Raw genomic sequence first — 25645 nt, forward strand, 5'->3', positions numbered from 1 at the left:
TCAGTAATAAAGTGTGTTCAGTTTAAAATTTAAAGTGACAGTAACGGTTTTATTTTAAAACGGTTTTTGTGCTTTGTTATCAAGTTTATGCCTGTTAACATGTCTGAACCATCAGATAGACGATGTTCTGTATGTTTGAAAGCCAAGGTTCCTCCCCATTTAAATATATGTGATGAATGTGACATAGTGTCCAAACAAAGTAGGGACAATGATGCCACTGATAATGATGTTGCCCAAGATGATTCTTCAAGCGAGGGGAGTAAGCATGGTACTGCATCATCCCCTTCTGTGTCTACACCAGTCTTGCCCACACAAGAGGTCCCTAGTACATCTAGTGCGCCAATCCTTCTTACTATGCAACAATTAACGGCTGTAATGGATAATTCTATTAAAAACATTTTGTCCAAAATGCCCCCTTATCAGAGAAAGCGCGATTGCTCTGTTTTAGATACTGAAGAGCATGAGGACGCTGATGATAATGGTTCTGACATACCCTCACACCAATCTGAAGGGGCCAGGAGGGAGGTTTTGTCCGAGGGAGAAATTTCAGATTCAGGAAAAATTTCTCAACAAGCTGAACCTGATGTTATTACTTTTAAATTTAAATTAGAACATCTCCGCGCTCTGCTTAAGGAGGTGTTATCTACTCTGGATGATTGTGACAATGTGGTCATTCCAGAGAAATTATGTAAGATGGACAAGTTCCTAGAGGTCCCGGTGCCCCCCGATGCTTTTCCTATACCCAAGCGGGTGGCGGACATTGTAAATAAGGAATGGGAAAGGCCCGGCATACCTTTTGTTCCTCCCCCTATATTTAAGAAATTATTTCCTATGGTCGACCCCAGAAAGGACTTATGGCAGACAGTCCCCAAGGTCGAGGGGGCGGTTTCTACTCTAAACAAACGCACTACTATCCCTATAGAAGATAGTTTTGCTTTCAAAGATCCTATGGATAAAAAATTAGAGGGTTTGCTTAAAAAGATGTTTGTTCAGCAAGGTTACCTTCTACAACCAATTTCATGCATTGTTCCTGTCACTACAGCAGCGTGTTTCTGGTTCGAAGAACTAGAAAAGTCGCTCAATAAAGAATCTTCGTATGAGGAGGTTATGGACAGAGTTCAAGCACTTAAATTGGCTAACTCTTTTATCTTAGACGCCACTTTGCAATTAGCTAGATTAGCGGCGAAAAATTCAGGTTTTGCTATTGTGGCGCGCAGGGCGCTTTGGCTAAAGTCTTGGTCAGCGGATGTGTCCTTCAAGAACAAATTGCTTAACATCCCTTTCAAGGGTAAAACGCTGTTTGGCCCTGACTTGAAAGAGATTATTTCAGACATCACTGGGGGAAAGGGCCACGCCCTTCCTCAGGATAGGTCTTTTAAGGCTAAAAATAAGCCAAATTTTTGGTTCTCAAACCAAACCAGCCTGGAGACCGATGCAAGGCTGGAACAAGGGTAAGCAGGCCAAGAAACCTGCCACTGCTACTAAAACAGCATGAAGTGTTGGCCCCCGATCCGGGACCGGATCTGGTGGGGGGCAGACTCTCTCTCTTTGCTCAGGCTTGGGCAAGAGATGTTCAGGATCCTTGGGCGCTAGAAATAGTTTCTCAAGGTTATCTCCTGGAATTCAAGGAACTACCCCCAAGGGGGAGGTTCCACAGGTCTCAATTGTCTTCAAACCAAATAAAAAGACAGGCATTCTTACATTGTGTAAAAGACCTGTTAAGAATGGGAGTGATTCATCCTGTTCCATTAGGAGAACAAGGGATGGGGTTTTACTCCAATCTGTTCATAGTTCCCAAAAAAGAAGGAACATTCAGACCAATTTTAGATCTCAAGATTCTAAACAAATTTCTCAGGGTTCCATCGTTCAAAATGGAAACCATTCGAACAATTCTTCCTACCATCCAGGAAGGTCAATTCATGACCACGGTGGATTTAAAGGATGCGTATCTACATATTCCTATCCACAAGGAACATCATCGGTTCCTAAGGTTCGCCTTTCTGGACAAGCATTACCAGTTTGTGGCACTTCCATTCGGATTAGCCACTGCTCCAAGGATTTTCACAAAGGTACTAGGGTCCCTTCTAGCGGTGCTAAGACCAAGGGGCATTGCAGTAGTACCTTACTTGGACGACATACTGATTCAAGCGTCGTCTCTGTCAAAAGCAAAGGCTCATACGGACATTGTCCTAGCCTTTCTCAGATCTCACGGGTGGAAAGTGAACATAGAAAAAAGTTCTCTGTCCCCGTCAACAAGAGTTCCCTTCTTGGGAACAATAATAGACTCCTTAGAAATGAAGATTTTTCTGACAGAGGCCAGAAAATCAAAACTTCTAAGCTCTTGTCAAGTACTTCATTCTGTTCTTCTTCCTTCCATAGCGCAGTGCATGGAAGTAATAGGTTTGATGGTTGCGGCAATGGACATAGTTCCTTTTGCACAAATTCATCTAAGACCATTACAACTGTGCATGCTCAGACAGTGGAATGGGGATTATACAGACTTGTCTCCGACGATCCAAGTAGATCAAAGATCCAGAGACTCACTCCGTTGGTGGCTGAACCTGGACAATCTGTCACAGGGAATGAGCTTCCGCAGACCAGAGTGGGTCATTGTCACGACTGACGCCAGTCTGGTGGGCTGGGGCGCGGTCTGGGAACCCCTGAAAGCTCAGGGTCTATGGTCTCGGGAAGAATCTCTTCTCCCGATAAACATTCTGGAACTGAGAGCGATATTCAATGCTCTCAAAGCTTGGCCTCAACTAGCAAAGGCCAAATTCATAAGGTTTCAATCAGACAACATGACGACTGTTGCATATATCAACCATCAGGGGGGAACAAGGAGTTCCCTGGCGATGGAGGAAGTGACCAAAATAATTCAATGGGCGGAGAATCACTCCTGCCACTTGTCTGCAACCCACATCCCAGGAGTGGAAAATTGGGAAGCGGATTTTCTGAGTCGTCAGACTTTCCATCCGGGGGAGTGGGAACTCCATCCGGAAATCTTTGCCCAAATAACTCAATTATGGGGCATTCCAGACATGGACCTGATGGCGTCTCGTCAGAACTTCAAGGTTCCTTGCTACGGGTCCAGATCCAGGGATCCCAAGGCGACTCTAGTAGATGAACTGATAGCGCCTTGGACCTTCAACCTAGCTTATGTATTCCCACCGTTTCCTCTCATTCCCAGGCTGGTAGCCAGGATCAATCAGGAGAGGGCTTCGGTGATCTTGATAGCTCCTGCGTGGCCACGCAGAACTTGGTATGCAGACCTGGTGAATATGTCATCGGCTCCACCATGGAAGCTACCTTTGAGACAGGACCTTCTTGTTCAAGGTCCATTCGAACATCCGAATCTGGCTTCACTCCAACTGACTGCTTGGAGATTGAACGCTTGATTTTATCAAAGCGTGGGTTTTCAGATTCTGTCATTGATACTCTTATCCAGGCTAGAAAGCCTGTAACTAGGAAAATTTACCATAAAATATGGAAAAAATATATCTGTTGGTGTGAATCTAAAGGATTCCCATGGAACAAGATAAAAATTCCTAAGATTCTATCCTTTCTACAAGAGGGTTTGGAGAAAGGATTATCTGCAAGTTCTTTGAAGGGACAGATTTCTGCTTTATCTGTTTTACTTCACAAAAAGCTGGCGGCTGTGCCAGATGTTCAAGCTTTTGTTCAGGCTCTGGTTAGAATCAAGCCTGTTTACAAACCTTTGACTCCTCCTTGGAGTCTCAATTTAGTTCTTTCAGTTCTTCAAGGGGTTCCGTTTGAACCCTTACATTCCGTAGATATTAAGTTACTATCTTGGAAAGTTTTGTTTTTGGTTGCAATTTCTTCTGCTAGAAGAGTTTCAGAGTTATCTGCTCTGCAGTGTTCTCCTCCTTATCTGGTGTTCCATGCAGATAAGGTGGTTTTGCGTACTAAACCTGGTTTTCTTCCGAAAGTTGTTTCTAACAAAAACATTAACCAGGAGATAGTTGTGCCTTCTTTGTGTCCGAATCCAGTTTCAAAGAAGGAACGTTTGTTACACAATTTGGATGTAGTTCGTGCTCTAAAATTCTATTTAGAGGCTACAAAGGATTTCAGACAAACATCTTCTTTGTTTGTTGTTTATTCTGGTAAAAGGAGAGGTCAAAAAGCAACTTCTACCTCTCTCTCTTTTTGGCTTAAAAGCATCATCCGATTGGCTTATGAGACTGCCGGACGGCAGCCTCCTGAAAGAATCACAGCTCACTCCACTAGGGCTGTGGCTTCCACATGGGCCTTCAAGAACGAGGCTTCTGTTGATCAGATATGTAAGGCAGCGACTTGGTCTTCACTGCACACTTTTACCAAATTTTACAAATTTGATACTTTTGCTTCTTCTGAGGCTATTTTTGGGAGAAAGGTTTTGCAAGCCGTGGTGCCTTCCATCTAGGTGACCTGATTTGCTCCCTCCCATCATCCGTGTCCTAAAGCTTTGGTATTGGTTCCCACAAGTAAGGATGACGCCGTGGACCGGACACACCTATGTTGGAGAAAACAGAATTTATGCTTACCTGATAAATTACTTTCTCCAACGGTGTGTCCGGTCCACGGCCCGCCCTGGTTTTTTTAATCAGGTCTGATGAATTATTTTCTCTAACTACAGTCACCACGGTATCATATGATTTCTCCTATGCATATTCCTCCTTTACGTCGGTCGAATGACTGGGGTAGGCGGAGCCTAGGAGGGATCATGTGACCAGCTTTGCTGGGCTCTTTGCCATTTCCTGTTGGGGAAGAGAATATCCCACAAGTAAGGATGACGCCGTGGACCGGACACACCGTTGGAGAAAGTAATTTATCAGGTAAGCATAAATTCTGTTATATATATATATATAATTTATTTTTTTTTAAATAATAAAAGGTTTTAAGTCACTTGAAAGATTTTGAAGAACAATACACCAGGATGTTGATCATAGATACTTACCAGCTTGGATGATGAGCTTAGCACATTCATTGCATGGAAATAAAGCAACATACATGACACAGCCTTTTACATCTGCAGAGTTTTTGTTCATAATCGCATTCAGTTCAGCATGGCAAACTAAAATAATAATAAGATAATAAAATGAATAATAATAATAATAATCTAAATTCTATATAAATGCAAGAACTAAAACGACTAGTCCAAAATAAAAAAATAAAAAAACTTTCATGATTCAGATAGAGAATGTAATTTTAAACAATTTTCAAAATTTACTTTCATCACCAATGTTGCTTTGTTCTCTTGGTATTCTTAGTTGAAAGCTAAACCTAGGAGGTTCATATGCCAATTTCTAAGCCCTTGAAGGCCACTTCTTTCAGGGCATTTTGACAGTTTTTCACCACTAAAGGGTGTTAGTTTGTGTGTGTCATATAGATAACACTGTGTTCACGCACGTGGAGTTCAGGTGAGCCAGCTCTGATTGGCTAAAATGGATGTCTGTCAAAAGAACTGAAATAAGGGTGCAGTTTGCAGAGTATTAGATACAAGGTAATCAGAGGTAAAAGCAGTATTTATATAACTGTTGGTTGTGCAAAGTTAGGGAATGGCTAATAAAGGGATTATCTATCTTGTTAAACAATAAGTTTTTTTTAATAGAAGTAAACTGGAAAGTTTTTTTTTTTGGGGGGGGGGGGCGGGTTCCCGTCCGTTTAAAGACTAAAAATGAAGTCATCAGGTTTAAACAATGACCTGTCTAAAAACTCACAGTGCAGGGTTAGTTAAAACTCCAGTCACTGAAATTAGGAATTAAAGATTCATAGAGAAGCCAACACTTTATGAATGTTCATCATATTGTTTGAAAGAAGACATTTTTAAACTTCTATTTTGTCAGGTCTTATTTTAGATACTATTACAGGGCTTAAATTATGGAAAATAGGATTCTTAGAACTTTAGACTCATAAGCAGCCATAAAATCAGGGATTTAAAGGGACAGTCTAGTCCAAAAAAAACTTTCATGATTCAGATAGGGCATGCAATTTTAAACAATTTTCCAATTTACTTTTATCACCAATTTCTCTTTGTTCTCTTAGTATTCTTAGTTGAAAGCTTAACTTAGGAGGTTCATATGCTAATTTCTTAGACCTTGAAGGCTGCCTCTTAAGAATGCATTTTAACAGGTTTTTCACCACTAGAGGGTGTTAGATCATGTTTTTCATATAGATAACAGTGTGCTCGTGCACGTGAAGTTACCTGGGAGCCATTACTGATTGGCTAAACTGCAAGTCTGTTAAAAGAACAAATAAAGGGGCAGTCTGCAGAGGCTTAGATACAAGATAATCACAGAGGTAAAAAATATATAAAATATAACTGTGTTGGTTATGCAAAACTAGGGAAAGGGTAAACAAGGGATTATCTATCTTTTAAAACAATAACAATTCTGGTGTAGACTGACCCTTTAAGGGATAGTAAAGTCCAAATTAAACTTTCATGATTCAGATAGGGCATGTAATTTTAAACAACTTGCTAATTTACTTTTATCATCAAAATTTGCCATGTTCTCTTGTTATTCTTAGTTGAAAGCTAAACCTAGGTAGGCTCATATGCCAATATCAAAGCCTTTGAAGGCCGCATCTGCATTTGGAAGTTTTTCACAGCTAGAGGGCGTTAGTTCATGCGTTTCATATAGATAATATTGTGCTCATGCACGTAAAGTCAGCACTAATTGCAAGTCTGTCAAAAGATCTGAGATAAGGAGGCAGTCAGCAGAAGCTTAGATACAAGGTATTTACAGAGATAAATAAGTATATTTCTATAACAGTGTTGGCTGTGCAAAACTGGGATATGGTAAATAAAAGGGATTAACTATCTTTTTAAACAATAACTTTTTTGTGGTTTACTATCCTTTTAAGCAAATACAAGCTCACATTTACAGGGATTTTATTACAAGAAAATAAAAATATACTGTTTGTCTTGTCCTGATGAAGCACCAGATAAAGGGTATCACAAGAAAGACCTGACAATTCATCCATCTCCTCAGCCAGGAGTGTATCTAATAGAAACAAAACCTTCCAGATAAACAACTGAAGATCAAATGCATACAGGTGTTCAAAACTGAAGAGATTGCAAAACTCTTAAAACCAAATTAAGATTCAATGGAGTAATAGGCTTGATAACTAGTCTGATTCTAACCAGAGCATGAACAAAAGCTTGGATATCTGGAAGACTAGCAAGTCTTCTGAGCAATAAGACTGAAAGTGCAGAAATGCAACCTTTTAAAAGGTGCTTGCCGATAAACCATTGACTAAGCCATCGTAAGGAAACTGTAAAATTTGAGGAATCCAGACAGAATACCAAGAATAACCCCTTTCCAAAACATCAAGAAAACAGAATTTATGTTTACCTGATAAATTTCTTTCTCCAACGGTGTGTCCGGTCCACGGCGTCATCCTTACTTGTGGGATATTCTCCTCCCCAACAGGAAATGGCAAAGAGCCCAGCAAAGCTGGTCACATGATCCCTCCTAGGCTCCGCCTACCCCAGTCATTCGACCGACGTTAAGGAGGAATAATAGCATAGGAGAAACCATATGGTACCGTGGTGACTGTAGTTAAAGAAAATAAATTATCAGACCTGATTAAAAAACCAGGGCGGGCCGTGGACCGGACACACCGTTGGAGAAAGAAATTTATCAGGTAAACATAAATTCTGTTTTCTCCAACATAGGTGTGTCCGGTCCACGGCGTCATCCTTACTTGTGGGAACCAATACCAAAGCTTTAGGACACGGATGAAGGGAGGGAGCAAATCAGGTCACCTAAATGGAAGGCACCACGGCTTGCAAAACCTTTCTCCCAAAAATAGCCTCAGAAGAAGCAAAAGTATCAAACTTGTAAAATTTGGTAAAAGTGTGCAGTGAAGACCAAGTCGCTGCCCTACATATCTGATCAACAGAAGCCTCGTTCTTGAAGGCCCATGTGGAAGCCACAGCCCTAGTGGAATGAGCCGTGATTCTTTCGGGAGGCTGCCGTCCGGCAGTCTCGTAAGCCAATCTGATGATGCTTTTAATCCAAAAAGAGAGAGAGGTAGAAGTTGCTTTTTGACCTCTCCTTTTACCTGAATAAACAACAAACAGGGAAGATGTTTGTCTAAAATCCTTTGTAGCATCTAAATAGAATTTTAGAGCGCGAACAACATCCAAATTGTGCAACAAGCGTTCCTTCTTTGAAACTGGTTTCGGACACAGAGAAGGTACGATAATCTCCTGGTTAATGTTTTTGTTAGAAACAACTTTTGGAAGAAAACCAGGTTTAGTACGTAAAACCACCTTATCTGCATGGAACACCAGATAAGGAGGAGAACACTGCAGAGCAGATAATTCTGAAACTCTTCTAGCAGAAGAAATTGCAACTAAAAACAAAACTTTCCAAGATAATAACTTAATATCAACGGAATGTAAGGGTTCAAACGGAACCCCCTGAAGAACTGAAAGAACTAAATTGAGACTCCAAGGAGGAGTCAAAGGTTTGTAAACAGGCTTGATTCTAACCAGAGCCTGAACAAAGGCTTGAACATCTGGCACAGCTGCCAGTTTTTTGTGAAGTAACACCGACAAGGCAGAAATCTGTCCCTTCAGGGAACTTGCCGATAATCCTTTTTCCAATCCTTCTTGAAGGAAGGATAGAATCCTAGGAATCTTAACCTTGTCCCAAGGGAATCCTTTAGATTCACACCAACAGATATATTTTTTCCAAATTTTGTGGTAAATCTTTCTAGTTACAGGCTTTCTGGCCTGAACAAGAGTATCGATAACAGAATCTGAGAAACCTCGCTTCGATAAAGTCAAGCGTTCAATCTCCAAGCAGTCAGCTGGAGTGAAACCAGATTCGGATGTTCGAACGGACCCTGAACAAGAAGGTCTCGTCTCAAAGGTAGCTTCCAAGGTGGAGCCGATGACATATTCACCAGATCTGCATACCAAGTCCTGCGTGGCCACGCAGGAGCTATCAAGATCACCGACGCCCTCTCCTGATTGATCCTGGCTACCAGCCTGGGGATGAGAGGAAACGGCGGGAACACATAAGCTAGTTTGAAGGTCCAAGGTGCTACTAGTGCATCCACTAGAGCCGCCTTGGGATCCCTGGATCTGGACCCGTAGCAAGGAACTTTGAAGTTCTGACGAGAGGCCATCAGATCCATGTCTGGAATGCCCCAAAGTTGAGTGACTTGGGCAAAGATTTCCGGATGGAGTTCCCACTCCCCCGGATGCAATGTCTGACGACTCAGAAAATCCGCTTCCCAATTTTCCACTCCCGGGATGTGGATAGCAGACAGGTGGCAGGAGTGAGACTCCGCCCATAGAATGATCTTGGTCACTTCTTCCATCGCTAGGGAACTCCTTGTTCCCCCCTGATGGTTGATGTACGCAACAGTCGTCATGTTGTCTGATTGAAACCGTATGAACTTGGTCCTCGCTAGCTGAGGCCAAGCCTTGAGAGCATTGAATATCGCTCTCAGTTCCAGAATATTTATCGGTAGAAGAGATTCTTCCCGAGACCAAAGACCCTGAGCTTTCAGGGATCCCCAGACCGCGCCCCAGCCCATCAGACTGGCGTCGGTCGTGACAATGACCCACTCTGGTCTGTGGAATGTCATCCCTCGTGACAGGTTGTCCAGGGACAGCCACCAACGGAGTGAGTCTCTGGTCCTCTGATTTACTTGTATCTTTGGAGACAAGTCTGTATAGTCCCCATTCCACTGACTGAGCATGCACAGTTGTAACGGTCTTAGATGAATGCGCGCAAAAGGAACTATGTCCATTGCCGCTACCATCAACCCGATCACTTCCATGCACTGAGCTACGGAAGGAAGGGGAACGGAATGAAGTATTCGACAAGAGTCCAGGAGCTTTGTCTTTCTGGCCTCTGTTAGAAAAATCCTCATTTCTGAGGAGTCTATAATTGTTCCCAAGAAGGGAACCCTTGTTGACGGGGATAGAGAACTCTTTTCCACGTTCACTTTCCAGCCGTGCGATCTGAGAAAGGCCAGGACGATGTCCGTGTGAGCCTTTGCTCGAGGGAGGGACGACGCTTGAATCAGAATGTCGTCCAGGTAAGGTACTACAGCAATGCCCCTTGGTCTTAGCACAGCTAGAAGGGACCCTAGTACCTTTGTGAAAATCCTTGGAGCAGTGGCTAATCCGAAAGGAAGCGCCACGAACTGGTAATGTTTGTCCAGGAATGCAAACCTTAGGAATCGATGATGTTCCTTGTGGATAGGAATATGTAGATACGCATCCTTTAAATCCACCGTGGTCATGAATTGACCTTCCTGGATGGAAGGAAGGATAGTTCGAATGGTTTCCATCTTGAAAGATGGGACCTTGAGAAATTTGTTTAAGATCTTGAGATCTAGGATTGGTCTGAATGTTCCCTCTTTTTTGGGAACTATGAACAGATTGGAGTAGAACCCCATCCCTTGTTCTCTCAATGGAACAGGATGAATCACTCCCATTTTTAACAGGTCTTCTACGCAAAGTAAGAACGCCTGTCTTTTTATGTGGTCTGAAGACAACTGAGACCTGTGGAACCTTCCCCTTGGGGGAAGTCCCTTGAATTCCAGAAGATAACCCTGGGAGACTATTTCTAGCGCCCAAGGATCCAGAACATCTCTTGCCCAAGCCTGAGCGAAGAGAGAGAGTCTGCCCCCCACCAGATCCGGTCCCGGATCGGGGGCCGATATTTCATGCTGTCTTGGTAGCAGTGGCAGGTTTCTTTGCCTGCTTTCCCTTGTTCCAGCCTTGCATTGGTCTCCAAGCTGGCTTGGCCTGAGAAGTATTACCTTCTTGCTTAGAGGACGTAGCACCTTGGGCTGGTCCGTTTTTACGAAAGGGACGAAAATTAGGTCTATTTTTTGCCTTGAAAGGCCGATCCTGAGGAAGGGCATGGCCCTTACCCCCAGTGATATCAGAGATAATCTCTTTCAAGTCAGGACCAAACAGCGTTTTCCCCTTGAAAGGAATGTTTAGTAGCTTGTTCTTGGAAGACGCATCAGCCGACCAAGATTTCAACCAAAGCGCTCTGCGCGCCACAATAGCAAACCCAGAGTTCTTAGCCGCTAACTTAGCCAATTGCAAAGAGGCGTCTAGAGTGAAAGAATTAGCCAATTTGAGAGCATTGACTCTGTCCATAATCTCCTCATAAGGAGGCGAGTCACTATCGAGCACCTTAATCAGTTCATCAAACCAGAAATATGCGGCTGTAGTGACAGGGACAATGCATGAAATGGGTTGTAGAAGGTAACCCTGCTGAACAAACATCTTTTTAAGCAAACCTTCTAATTTTTTATCCATAGGATCTTTGAAAGCACAACTATCCTCTATGGGAATAGTGGTGCGCTTGTTTAAAGTAGAAACCGCTCCCTCGACCTTGGGGACTGACTGCCATAAGTCCTTTCTGGGGTCGACCATAGGAAACAATTTTTTAAATATGGGGGGAGGGACGAAAGGAATACCGGGCCTTTCCCATTCTTTATTAACAATGTCCGCCACCCGCTTGGGTATAGGAAAAGCTTCTGGGAGCCCCGGCACCTCTAGGAACTTGTCCATTTTACATAGTTTCTCTGGGATGACCAAATTTTCACAATCATCCAGAGTGGATAATACCTCCTTAAGCAAAATGCGGAGATGTTCCAATTTAAATTTAAAAGTAATCACATCAGATTCAGCCTGCTGAGAAATATTCCCTAAATCAGTAATTTCTCCCTCAGACAAAACCTCCCTGGCCCCCTCAGATTGGGTTAGGGGCCCTTCAGAGATATTAATATCAGCGTCGTCATGCTCTTCAGTAACTAAAACAGAGCATCCACGCTTACGCTGACAAGGGTTCATTTTGGCTAAAATGTTTTTGACAGAATTATCCATTACAGCCGTTAATTGTTGCATAGTAAGGAGTATTGGCGCGCTAGATGTACTAGGGGCCTCCTGAGTGGGCAAGACTCGTGTAGACGAAGGAGGGAATGATGCAGTACCATGCTTACTCCCCTCACTTGAGGAATCATCTTGGGCATCATTGTCATTATCACATAAATCACATTTATTTAAATGAATAGGAATTCTGGCTTCCCCACATTCAGAACACAGTCTATCTGGTAGTTCAGACATGTTAAACAGGCATAAACTTGATAAGAAAGTACAAAAAACGTTTTGAAATAAAACCGTTACTGTCACTTTAAATTTTAAACTGAACACACTTTATTACTGCAATTGCGAAAAAACATGAAGGAATTGTTCAAAATTCACCAAACTTTCACCACAGTGTCTTAAAGCCTTGAAAATATTGCACACCAAATTTGGAAGCTTTAACCCTTAAAATAACGGAACCGGAGCCGTTTTAAGCTTTAACCCCTTTACAGTCCCTGGTATCTGCTTTGCTGAGACCCAACCAAACCCAAGGGGAATACGATACCAAATGATGCCTTCAGAAGTCTTTTATAAGTATCAGAGCTCCTCTCACATGCGACTGCATGCCATGCCTCTCAAAAACAAGTGCGCAACACCGGCGCGAAAATGAGACTCTGCCTATGCTTTGGGAAAGCCCCTAAAGAATAAGGTGTCTAAAACAGTGCCTGCCGATATTATTATATCAAAATACCCAGAATAAATGATTCCTCAAGGCTAAATAAGTGTTAATATCAATCGATTTAGCCCAAAAAATGTCTACAGTCTAAATAAGCCCTTGTGAAGCCCTTATTTACAATCGTAATAAACATGGCTTACCGGATCCCATAGGGAAAATGACAGCTTCCAGCATTACATCGTCTTGTTAGAATGTGTCATACCTCAAGCAGCAAGGACTGCAAACTGTTCCCCCAACTGAAGTTAATGCTCTCAACAGTCCTGTGTGGAACAGCCATGGATTTTAGTTACGGTTGCTAAAATCATTTTCCTCATACAAACAGAATTCTTCATCTCTTTTCTGTTTCTGAGTAAATAGTACGTACCAGCACTATTTGAAAATAACAAACTCTTGATTGAATAATGAAAAACTACAGTTAAACACTAAAAAAACTCTAAGCCATCTCCGTGGAGATGTTGCCTGTACAACGGCAAAGAGAATGACTGGGGTAGGCGGAGCCTAGGAGGGATCATGTGACCAGCTTTGCTGGGCTCTTTGCCATTTCCTGTTGGGGAGGAGAATATCCCACAAGTAAGGATGACGCCGTGGACCGGACACACCTATGTTGGAGAAAGATACACTTTCCAAACCTGAATCAAAGTATCCAACACACAGTCAGAAAAACCCCTTTGAGAAAGAATTATTCAACCTCCAAGACGTCAAACTAAGAGACTGAAGATTTTGATAAAAAGAAAGGACCTTGAGATGATGGATCTGGACATTGAGGAAGACGTCATGGAGAAATGGACATCTGAACCATTGGCATAGCACGTCCTGCTGAGCCAAGCAGGAGCTGGTAAGATTGTGGTTTGATCCAAGCAATCACTGTTCGAAGTAACAATTGGTGGGAACAGATAAACTAGACGAAATGACCAATGAACTGCTAGAGCATCGTTAATTCCGCTTGAGGATCTTGACCTCGACCCATATCTGGGAAGTTTGTGATTTAGGCGAGACGCCATCAAGTCAATATCTGGGAGACCCCAGAGATGAACCAACAGATCGAAAACCTCCTGATAGAAGGGAACATTACCCAGAGTGTAGAGTCTGATGACTTAAATAATCAACTTTCCAGTTGTCGACCCTGGGAATGTGAATTGCTGATTGACACACTGATGAGATTCTGCCCAATTAAAAATGAGACTCCATCGCTAGGGCACTGAGAGTAGCACCCTGATGACTGATATAGCCTACTGCCATGATGTTGGCAGACTGAAAACAAATTAAGAATTGACTCAAGGAGAGGCCAAGCCTGAAGTGCTCAGAAGATTAAAGTTCTAAAATATTTATTGGTATCCTCGCCTCCAAACAAAACCAAAACTTCCTAAGACTCCAGACCGCTCACTAACCAGATACTGGCGTCCATGGTAATGATTTCCAATTAAGGACGAAGAAAAGACATCCCTCAGAGACTGGAATGGGGGATATACACAAAGAGATTAAGACAGGTTGGTGAAGTCACCATTCCACTGTCTAAGCATGCATAATTGTAGAGGATGTAAAATTAAACTTTGCAAGTGGAACGTCATTTTATGCTGCCACTATAAGACCCACTTAAATTAAAATAGTCAGAGTATGGAGCAACAGCGATTCCATGAGCTCTGACAAATGACAGCAGTGCACACAGAACTTTGGTGAAAAACCCTGGAGTTGTAGCGAGACCGAAAAGGAAAATCTACAAACTATTAGGGGCTGTTCAGAAATGCAAAACAAAGAATCAGATATTTGTGAATAGGGATATGTAGATGAGAATCCTTCAAGTTTATATTTGTCATAAACTGACCCTGGAGAACTAAAGGAAGGATAGCTCTGATAGTTTCCATCTTGAAAGAGGAAACCCCCAATAACTTGTTTAAGGTTTTTAGATCCAGGATAGGTCAAAAGTTTCCTGCCTTCTTTGGAACAAAAAGATTGGAATAGAATCCCTTCCCTTGTTCTGACAGAGAAACAGGTACAATCACTCCCATGTCCTCTAGATCCTGAACACACTGAAGGAATGCCGATTCTTTATTGTGGTCTCGGAGACGGAAGAAACCACTTGAGGCAGCGAAAAGCATAATGTAAGAACTTGCCTGATAAATTAATTTCTTTCATAGTGGCAATAAACCATGAGCTAGTGACGTATGGTATATACATTCCTACAAGAAGGGGGCAAAATTTCCCAAACCTCAAAATGCCTACAAATACACCTTCCACATTTCTTAGTTTAACATATAGCAAAGTAGTGAGGTGTGAAAAAAAAAAAAATACAAAAAGGAGAAACTGGAAAAAAGAATGTGCTTTTATAAAAATAAAAAATAATAACCACCAAAAAAAGAATAGGGTGGATCTCATGGACTCTTGCCACTATGAAAGAAATGAATTTATCAGGTAAGTTCTTACATAAATTATGTTTTCTTTCATGTAAGGGGCAAGAGTCCATGAGCTAGTGACATATGGGATTAAATACCCAAGATGTGGAAACCCACAGAGTCACTAGAGGGAGGGATAAAATAAAAACAGCCATTTCCGTTGAGAAATTAAATCCAAATAATAGTTTTCTTAAAATTTTCAAAAAACTGAGACAGCTGCCTGAAGAACCTTTCTAACAAAGACTGCTTCAGAAGAAGCAAATACATCAAAATGGTAAAATAGTAAAAATGTATGCAAAGAAGACCAAGTCGCTGCTTTGCTAATCTGATCAACTGAAGCTTCATTCTTGAAAGCCCAAGAAGTGGCAACTGATGTAGTAGAATGAGCTGTAATTCTCTGAGGCAGAGACTGGCCTGCTTCCAAATAAGCTTTGTGAATCAAAAATTTTAACCAAGATACCAAGAAATGGCAGAGGCTTCCTGACTTTTCCTGGAACTAGAGAAAATAACAAATAGACTAGAAGTCTTTCTGAAATCCTTAGTAGCCTCAACATAGGATTTCAAAGATCATACCACATCCAAAGAATGTAAAGATCTTTCAAGAGAATTCTTAGGATTAGGACACAAGGAGAAACAACAATTTCCCTATAAATGTTGTTAGAATTTACAACTTTAGGGAAAAAAATTAAAACAAAGCAAAATAGCTTTATCTTGATGGAAAAAGAAAAATCACATAAGACGCACAAGAGAGCAGACAATTCGGAAACTCTTCTAGCTGAAGAGAGAGCCAAAAGAAATAACACTTTCCAAGAAAGTAGTTAATTATGCAAAGAATGCATAGGCTCAAAAGGAGGAGCCTGCAAAATCCTTAAAACCAAATTGAGACTCCAAGGAGGAGAAATAGACTTAACAGGTTTGATATGAACCAACCCCTGAACAAAACAGTGAATATCAGGAAGTTTAGCAATCTTTCTATGAAATAAAACAGAACGAGCAGAGATTTGTCCCTTCAAAGTATTTGCAGACAAACCCTTATCCAAACCATCCTGAAGAAATTGTACAAATCTAGGAATTGTAAAAGAATGCCAAGAGAATTTATGAGGGGAACATTTACAGGTTTTCCAAACTCGATAATAAACATTCCTTGAAACAGACTTACGAGTCTGTAACATAGTGATAATCACTCTATGACTAAGAACTAAGCGTTTAAATTACATACCTTCAAATTTAGAGATTTGAGATCCTGATGGAAAAACGGCCCTTGAGACATAAGGTCTGGCAGAAAAAGAAAGTGGCCAAGGTTGGCAACCGGACAAGATCCGCATACCAAAATCTGTGAAGCCATGCTGGTGCTATCAGAAGCACGAGATTGTTCCATTATGTTCTTGGAGATCACCCTTGGAAGAAGAACTAGAGGCGGAAAAATGTAAGCAGGTTGGTAAAATCAAGGAACTGCTAAAGCATCCACCATCTCCGCCTGAGGATCCTTGGACCTGGAAAGGTATATGGGAAGTTTCTTGTTCAAACGGGAGGCCATCAGATCTATTTCTGGATGGAGAGACCACTCCCCTGGATGCAAAGTCTGACGACTGAGATAATCCACTTCCCAATTGTCTACGCCTGGGATATATCGCAGAAATTAGACAAGAGTTGAACTCCGCCAAAGAAAGTATATGAGATACTTCTTTCATTGCTAAAGAGCTGCGAGTCCCTCGCTGATCCCTATAAGCCACTGTTGTGATATTGTCTGTCTGAAAATGAATGAAAAGTTCTCTCTTTAATAGAGGCCAAGCCTGAAGGGCTCTGAAAATAGCACGGAGTTCTAAAATATGGATTGGTAACCTCGCCTCTTGAGGTTTCCAAACCCCTTGTGATGTCAGAGACCCCCAGACAGCTCCCCAACCTCTAAGACTTGCGTCCGTTGAGATCACAGTCCAGGAAGGATGAACAAAGGAGGCCCCTCGAACAATACGGTGATGGTCCAAAAACCAAGACAGAGAGTTGAATGTTGGGATTTAAATATATCAGCTGTGATATCGGAATATATTTCTCTAGGCCAAATGGAAGAGTGACAAATTGGTAATGCCTGTCTAGTAAAGAGAATCTCAGAAACCGATAGTGGTCTGGATGAATTGGAATGTGAAGATAAGCATCCTGTAAGTCTATTGTGGACATAAAATGCCCTTGCTGAACAAAAGGCAGAATAGTCCTTATAGTCACCATCTTGCAAGTTGGGACTCTTACAAAACTTCAGATCCAAAACTAGTCTGAAAGAATTCTTTCTTTCTTTGGGACAATGAATCGATACCCAAACCCTGTTCCTGGAGAGGAACTGGTACAATCACTCCTGACAGCTCTAGGTCTGAAACAGGGAAAGGGAAAGAAAATCTTCCCACGGGAGGTCTTATTCTGAAACCTATTCGATACCCTTAAGACACAATATTCTGAATCCACTGATTTTGAACAGAATCTGTCCAAATGTCCTGAAATAATTTCAATCTGCCCCCCCACTACCTGAACCGGATTGAGTACCATCATGCAGACTTGGGGGCTGGATTTGTTTTTGTTTTTTTTTTATAAGGCTTGGCTTTACTCCAATTTGAAGCTGGTCTCCAATTATAACCAGAGGCCTTAGGGGAATAAGTGTGACTGAAACACAGGGATTGGTACAGCGCCAAAAAGGCCAAGGGACAAATATACAAAACTGCCGATACGTTTAAAATGTGGATTTATTACAATCAGATAAAACAATACACGTCATAAATTGTAAAATAGGATAAAACCAAATGGTGTAAGGCAAAGATTGCCGAGCAAGTCTTTAAGAAAAGCAATAGAAAATGTTTAAAACCATAGGATTGCTAGCAAAATTAAAAGAATTTTTAAAAAACACTTGAACCATAAATGACTTGATGTTCATATAATTATAATTATAATTAGCGTAGAAATCTGAGGTGCGTAAAAAAGGGGCAATTGGCTGTCTAAGAATTGAGTCAGTTATGGATCCATATTAGCGTGTGTACTGTGGTGAATTGTGGGTGGTGCGTGCAACAATTGAAGAGTATCCCTACTCCAGAGTAGACCTGGGTGTGGATGCTTGAAAGCTCCCAGAGGACAAATACAATGTGGTTAATTACAACACAGTCAGAATGATAACAAGTGGAATGCAACACAGTGGTGAAGATGATAAAACTGGATATAAAATCAACAAAAAGGTGCACATAAAATAATGTCAAATGGAAACTAGGACTCCGACACAAAAACTGAAGGAATCCAAGTCCAAAAAAATGGTGAGGTATCCTAAAAAAACAGATGAGGTGGCGCTTAAAGTCAAATATAAAGTCAATGAAAAATAAAAAATAAAATAAAAAAATCCAAAAATTGGTGTTCAACAAAGGAGGCTGGAGAACAAAGTGGGTGCAAAAATCGGTGCGAAAAAATCAGAAAAGGACAAGCATAAAAAGTTAAACCATTTGTTATCCAAATATGGCCAATAGGTGATCCAGATATATCACAGTGGTGGAAAAAAATCAAAGTCTAACCACAACTAAGCAAAGTGAAAAAATTGAAAAAAAAGTTGAAAAAAATATATATATATATATATATATAGTGTCAAACAATAAGATGAAGGTAGAAGAATATATGTATTGGGTGAGACAAGGTAAATTCCAGGGATCCCAATGAACTTTAGGCAATCAACGGCTCAATATTGTCGTCCCCAGTAGATTCCTGTAACCCAAAATAACAACATAGCGTAATACAGTAAAAAATATTGGTAATCGGGTTGAAAAGATGCTTACCAAAGGGTCTACGCGTTTCGGTCCTCAAAAGACCTTTTGTTTTGTTTTGTTCTCTATTCTGATGAAAAGGAACGAAAATGATTAAGAACCCTAAATTTACCCTTAGACTTTATCTTGGGGTAAAAAAAAAACTCCCTTCCCCCAGCGATAGTGGAAATAATAGAATCCAATAGAGAACCAAATAAATTCTTACCCTGGAAAGATAGAGATAGTAATCTAGATTTAGACACCATGTCAGCATTCCAAGATTTAAAAGGGACATGAAACCCAAATTTTTTCTTTCATGATTCAGATAGAGAATACAATTTTAAACAACTTTCCTATTATTTAATTTGCTTCCTTCTCTTATTTGCTGAAAGGTTTATCTAGGCAAGTTCAAGAGAGAGAGCGAGAGAGCGCGAGAGAGCGCGAGAGAGCGCGAGAGAGCAAGCAAGCGATAGAGAGAGAGAGAGAGAGAGAGAGAGAGAGCAAGCAACAGAGAGAGAGAGAGAGCAAGCAAGCGATAGAGAGAGAGAGAGAGAGAGAGAGAGAGAGAGAGAGAGAGAGAGAGAGAGAGAGAGAGAGAGAGAGAGAGAGAGAGAGAGAGAGAGAGAGAGAGCAAGCAAGCGACAGAGAGAGAGAGAGAGCAAGCAAGCGACAGAGAGAGAGAGAGCAAGCAAGCGATAGATAGAGAGAGAGAGAGAGAGAGAGAGAGAGCAAGCAAGCGATAGATAGAGAGAGAGAGAGAGAGAGAGAGAGAGAGAGAGAGAGAGCAAGCAAGCGATAGAGAGAGAGAGAGAGAGCAAGCAAGCGATAGAGAGAGAGAGAGAGAGCAAGCAAGCGATAGAGAGAGAGAGAGAGAGCAAGCAAGCGATAGAGAGAGAGAGAGAGAGCAAGCAAGCGATAGAGAGAGAGAGAGAGAGCAAGCAAGCGATAGAGAGAGAGAGAGAGAGCAAGCAAGCGATAGAGAGAGAGAGAGAGAGCAAGCAAGCGATAGAGAGAGAGAGAGAGAGAGAGCAAGCAAGCGATAGAGAGAGAGAGAGAGAGAGAGCAAGCAAGCGATAGAGAGAGAGAGCAAGCAAGAGAGAGAGAGAGCAAGCAAGCGATAGAGAGAGAGAGAGAGCAAGCAAGCAATAGAGAGAGAGAGAGAGAGAGAGAGAGAGAGAGAGAGAGAGAGAGAGAGAGAGAGAGAGAGAGAGAGAGAGAGAGAGAGAGAGAGAGAGAGAGAGAGCAAGCAAGCAAGCGATAGAGAGAGAGAGAGAGCAAGCAAGCGATAGAGAGAGAGAGAGAGAGCAAGCAAGCGATAGAGAGCAAGCAAGCAAGCGATAGAGAGAGAGCAAGCAAGCGATAGAGAGAGAGCAAGCAAGCGATAGAGAGAGAGAGAGAGAGAGCAAGCAAGCGATAGAGAGAGAGAGAGAGAGCAAGCAAGCGATAGAGAGAGAGCAAGCAAGAGAGAGAGAGAGCAAGCAAGCGATAGAGAGAGAGAGAGAGCAAGCAAGCGATAGAGAGAGAGAGAGCAAGCAAGCGATAGAGAGAGAGAGAGAGCAAGCAAGCAATAGAGAGAGAGAGAGAGAGAGAGCAAGCAAGCAAGCGATAGAGAGAGAGAGAGAGAGAGAGAGAGAGAGAGCAAGCAAGCGATAGAGAGAGAGAGAGAGAGCAAGCAAGCGATAGAGAGAGAGAGCAAGCAAGAGAGAGAGAGAGCAAGCAAGCGATAGAGAGAGAGAGAGAGCAAGCAAGCGATAGAGAGAGAGAGAGCAAGCAAGCAAGCGATAGAGAGAGAGAGAGAGCAAGCAAGCAATAGAGAGAGAGAGAGAGAGAGCAAGCAAGCAAGCGATAGAGAGAGAGAGAGAGAGAGAGAGCAAGCAAGCGATAGAGAGAGAGAGAGAGAGAGAGAGCAAGCAAGCAAGCGATAGAGAGAGAGAGAGAGAGAGAGAGAGAGAGCAAGCAAGCGATAGAGAGAGAGAGAGAGAGCAAGCAAGCGATAGAGAGAGAGAGCAAGCAAGAGAGAGAGAGAGCAAGCAAGCGATAGAGAGAGAGAGAGAGAGCAAGCAAGCGATAGAGAGAGAGAGAGCAAGCAAGCAAGCGATAGAGAGAGAGAGAGAGCAAGCAAGCAATAGAGAGAGAGAGAGAGAGAGCAAGCAAGCAAGCGATAGAGAGAGAGAGAGAGAGAGAGAGCAAGCAAGCAATAGAGAGAGAGAGAGAGAGAGAGAGAGAGAGAGAGAGCAAGCGATAGAGAGAGAGAGAGAGAGCAAGCAAGCGATAGAGAGAGAGAGAGAGAGCAAGCAAGCGATAGAGAGAGAGAGCAAGCAAGAGAGAGAGAGAGCAAGCAAGCGATAGAGAGAGAGAGAGAGCAAGCAAGCGATAGAGAGAGAGAGAGCAAGCAAGCAAGCGATAGAGAGAGAGAGAGAGCAAGCAAGCAAGCAATAGAGAGAGAGAGAGAGAGAGAGAGCAAGCAAGCAAGCGATAGAGAGAGAGAGAGAGAGAGAGAGCAAGCAAGCGATAGAGAGAGAGAGAGAGCAAGCAAGAGAGAGAGAGAGCAAGCAAGCGATAGAGAGAGAGAGAGAGCAAGCAAGCGATAGAGAGAGAGAGAGCAAGCAAGCAAGCGATAGAGAGAGAGAGAGAGCAAGCAAGCAATAGAGAGAGAGAGAGAGAGAGAGAGAGAGAGAGAGAGAGAGAGAGAGAGAGCAAGCAAGCAAGCGATAGAGAGAGAGAGAGAGCAAGCAAGCGATAGAGAGAGAGAGAGAGCAAGCAAGCGATAGAGAGCAAGCAAGCAAGCGATAGAGAGAGAGCAAGCAAGCGATAGAGAGAGAGAGCAAGCAAGCAAGCGATAGAGAGAGAGAGAGAGAGAGCAAGCAAGCGATAGAGAGAGAGAGAGAGCAAGCAAGCGATAGAGAGAGAGCAAGCAAGAGAGAGAGAGAGCAAGCAAGCGATAGAGAGAGAGAGAGAGCAAGCAAGCGATAGAGAGAGAGAGAGCAAGCAAGCAAGCGATAGAGAGAGAGAGAGAGCAAGCAAGCAATAGAGAGAGAGAGAGAGAGAGAGAGAGCAAGCAAGCAAGCGATAGAGAGAGAGAGAGAGCAAGCAAGCGATAGAGAGAGAGAGAGAGAGCAAGCAAGCGATAGAGAGCAAGCAAGCAAGCGATAGAGAGAGAGCAAGCAAGCAAGCGATAGAGAGAGAGCAAGCAAGCGATAGAGAGAGAGCAAGCAAGCAAGCGATAGAGAGATAGAGAATGTGATTGGCTTACCCATGAGTTCAGTTAGAAACCATTAGTGCATTGCTGCACCTTCAACAAATGATACCAAGAGAATGAAACAGATTAGATAATAGAAGTAAATTAGAAAGTTGTTGTATGTTGGAGCAAAAGAACAATGCTAGACAAACCAGAATCTTCTGACGAGCTAAAAACTGTCTAACCAAAATGTTGAAGCAGCCACCACATCAGCCATAGAAATGGCAGGCCTAAGAATATAGCCAGAATGTAAATAAGCTTTCCTGCCTAAAGATCCTTAAAGAAGTACTATCTTCCATAGGGATAGTAGTACATTTGACAAGAGTGGAAATAGCCCCATCAACTTTAGGGACTTTTTCCCAAAACTCTAAATTAGCCACATGTAAAGGATATGACTTCTTAAACCTAGAAGGATTAGAAGGAGAACCAGGTTTAGACCATTCTTTAGTAATCATCAGATTTAGCATCTGGAATAGGAAAAACCTCAGGAGTAACCGCAGGAGGTTTAAAACGTTTACTGGCTTTGTTAATAAGAGGATTAGACTCTTCAATACCCAAAGTAACCAAAACTTCCTTCAACAAAGAAAGAATATATTCAACCTTAAACAGATAGGAAGATTTGTCAATTTCAGTGTCTGATTCAGGATCCTCATCAGCAGAGGATACTTTAGTATGTTGTTGGTCAAAACAAGTTTCATCAAAATAATGAGAAGCTTTAAAAGACCTTTTACGTTTATTTGAAGGCAGAATAGCAGATATAATTCTTTACATCTACAGGAATATCAGGTACATTAGATGAAGGAACAACAGACAATGTATTTGTACTAATAGAAACATTATCAGCATGCAACAGCTGACAAATGCCACATAATTGAGCTGAAGAAACAACATCAGCTTTTTTACTACAAACACACGCTTTGGTAGAACTGTGTTCAGGCAGCATGGTTCCTGCAGTAACATCAGAGGCAGGATCAGTCTGAGACATCTTGCAAAATGTAAAAGGAAAAAAAAAAATTAACATATAAACAATATCTAATTTCCTCATATAGCGGTTTCAGGAATGGGAAAAAAAAACAAAAAAAAAAAAAAACGCAAGAAGCATTAAAGGAAGAGGGGTAATTCTAACACCAGGAAATGACGCAACTCGCGTCAAAAAGCGTGACCTCGTGCCAAAAAAAAAAAACTAACGTTAACCAAGACGCAGGAAATGACGAGATTTGCGTCACCTTTGGCGCACCTTTGCGCCAAAAAAATTTCACCAAGAATGACGCAATTAAAAAAAAAAAATGGCATTTTGCATCCTCGCGAGCCTAGTTTGCCTGTGAAAATTTTTGGAAAACAAAGTAAAAAATTGAAGGAACTGAAACCCCAGGTAAGAAAAAAATAATTTAAATAAACTTCCCAAAAACTTAAATCTCCATACTGAAACCAATAGACTTCAAAAAGGAAAATATACATGAAACCGACTCATGGCAAATATAAGGAAACATATTTAAAACTTTACAATATAATATAAAAGCACCAAACATAGCTGGGAGTGTCTTAAAAAAAAAAAAAAGAAGGATACATACTTACCAGAATACACCCATCCACATACTGTACAGCAGACAGCCAAACCAGCACTGAAAAATTATCAGCAGAGGTAATGGTATAGGAGTATAACGTCGATCTGAAAAGGGAGGCAGGGGATGAATCCCTGCGACCGATTAGAGAGCCTTTGAATAAATTTCCCATAGGTGAAACCATGAAATCAACAGGCAATACTACCTTCACATCCCTCTGACAAACACTGTACTCAGAGGAATTGGGCTTCAAAATTATTAGAAGCGTCTATCAGAAGAAATCAAGCACATCTTACTTCACTACCTCCATAGGAGGAAACGTTTGTAAAACTAAGTAATGTGTGTGGAGGGAGGTGTATTTGTAGGCATTTTGTGGTTTGGGAAACTTTGCCCCCTCTTGGTAGGAATGTATATCCCATACGTCACTAGCTCATGGACTCTTGCCAATTACATGAAAGAAATTCTATTCTATACCCCAGAGAGTTCATCTTCCATTTTCCAGGGGTTCTGAACAGAGAGAGAGACAAGACCTTCTGAAAAAAAGGCTTAACCTGCACCCTACCAGCAACAAGTCTGGGTCAGGGGCTGCACCTTCATGCAGATTGTTCATTGGATGAGTATTTTTTTGTTCCGCTTAGATTTATCCCATACTGGATTGGGTTTCCAGGTAGACTTTGTGGGAGCTGTCTTCTTTGAAGAGTAAGATTTTTAGTTTCATCAATGTAAATGATAGAATCCAAACAATCCATTAACAAGACAAAAGGTTAGGAATCTTGAGTTTGAAACCATGTGTGCAGACCAAGATTTCAACCAAAGAGCACTTCTAGTAAGGACGGCCAAAGCTGTATTCTTAGAATTAAATGTGAATTATCACAGAAGAAGGGATTAGCCAAACACAAGTAATGAATACGATCTTTGATATCTTCTAAAGAGGATTCCTCTAACACCAAATCACACCAGATGGAAGCTTCTATTGCAACCCAAGCAATACCCCCATCTGGTTGAAACAAAAAAAAACAAAAAACAAACACACACACCACGAAGGAAGGCCTTCCTGAGATAGCTTTCTAGTTTCCTATCCAGAGGATCTCTGAAAGAAGTGCTGTCTTCTAGAGGAATCGTGGTTCTTTTGGCTAATGTAGCGATTGCTCCATTCATCTTAGGAATAAGTTCCCCAAAGTACCAAATTGGTATCTGGGACTGGTGGGAGAAAGTAAAATACCGCAGGTTTGTCCCATTAATTAGAAATAGTACATTTTAGGTCATCCTTAAAACCTGGAGTAAACGCAGTAGTGCCACCCTGAGCAGTAGAGCAATTGCCCACTCCACTGATCTTACCATGAAGTAATATGAGAGTTGAGAGCCCATCCAGTACTACAAAGTAGAGTATATGTTAAGGGAGTAAAGAAAGAACGAAAGAACACGAAGAAAGAAGAAGTAACAGCGACACCTGAGGCAGGCTTGCGACCACGACTCCTGCACAGCCAGTGTTCTCCTATATCCCTCTTTTCAAAGTTTCCCCTTAAATCCCTAAAATACTAAACTAAAATCCTAAGCACCTCTATCTTACCTGAACCTCTGTCTTTCTTTGCCTTTCTAGGAGCAGGTGAAGTAGGAGGGCCCAGAGGCAGAACTTTTCTTCACTTTCTGCAATGAGATTTTTTTAGTGAAAAATTTTCTGCAGGTAATTTTTAAATAAAATTTTAAAATTAGACAGTTACACTAAGGAGCCAGTTCAACTGCAAGGTGTTGGTTAACTGAATAAAACAATTTTTAATGCTTTATAAATAATTGCATTGCAAATTAGCTGCATACAAAAAAAAGAAATTTTAAAATGTCTCTTGAATAAATCTGTTTCCTTTTCTCTTGGTATAACATAGAAATGTAATAATAAAAAAGATGCAATCATCATACTAATGTCTTACATTCAGAATAAACAGCTTTGCAGACTGGGAAAGGCTAGGGGGCGGGTATGAAAAAATCTTTGAGAGCCAGTCAAAAAGCAATGTGCTGCTGCTTTGCAGCGCTACTGCATATTTGACTAATCACTTCAAACAGCACTTTGCTCTTGATGCACTGTGTTAAGGAAAACTTACACACTGCAACC

The 25645-nt window shown here is 41.7% G+C and overlaps 1 protein-coding gene across 1 annotated transcript in view; it reads right to left on the reverse strand.

The window, feature by feature from the left end:
- DCTD (dCMP deaminase) overlaps window positions 1–25645 on the reverse strand; it is a 91829-nt gene that overhangs the window by 50870 nt on the left and 15314 nt on the right. Inside the window, exon 4 of the mRNA XM_053703861.1 lies at window positions 4955–5071. Coding sequence (XP_053559836.1) covers window positions 4955–5071 — 117 coding nt within the window. The remainder of the gene's footprint in view (window positions 1–4954; window positions 5072–25645) is intronic.

The sequence above is a fragment of the Bombina bombina genome, chromosome 2 (genome assembly GCF_027579735.1).
Source record: "Bombina bombina isolate aBomBom1 chromosome 2, aBomBom1.pri, whole genome shotgun sequence".
In the NCBI taxonomy this organism is placed as follows: domain Eukaryota; kingdom Metazoa; phylum Chordata; class Amphibia; order Anura; family Bombinatoridae; genus Bombina; species Bombina bombina.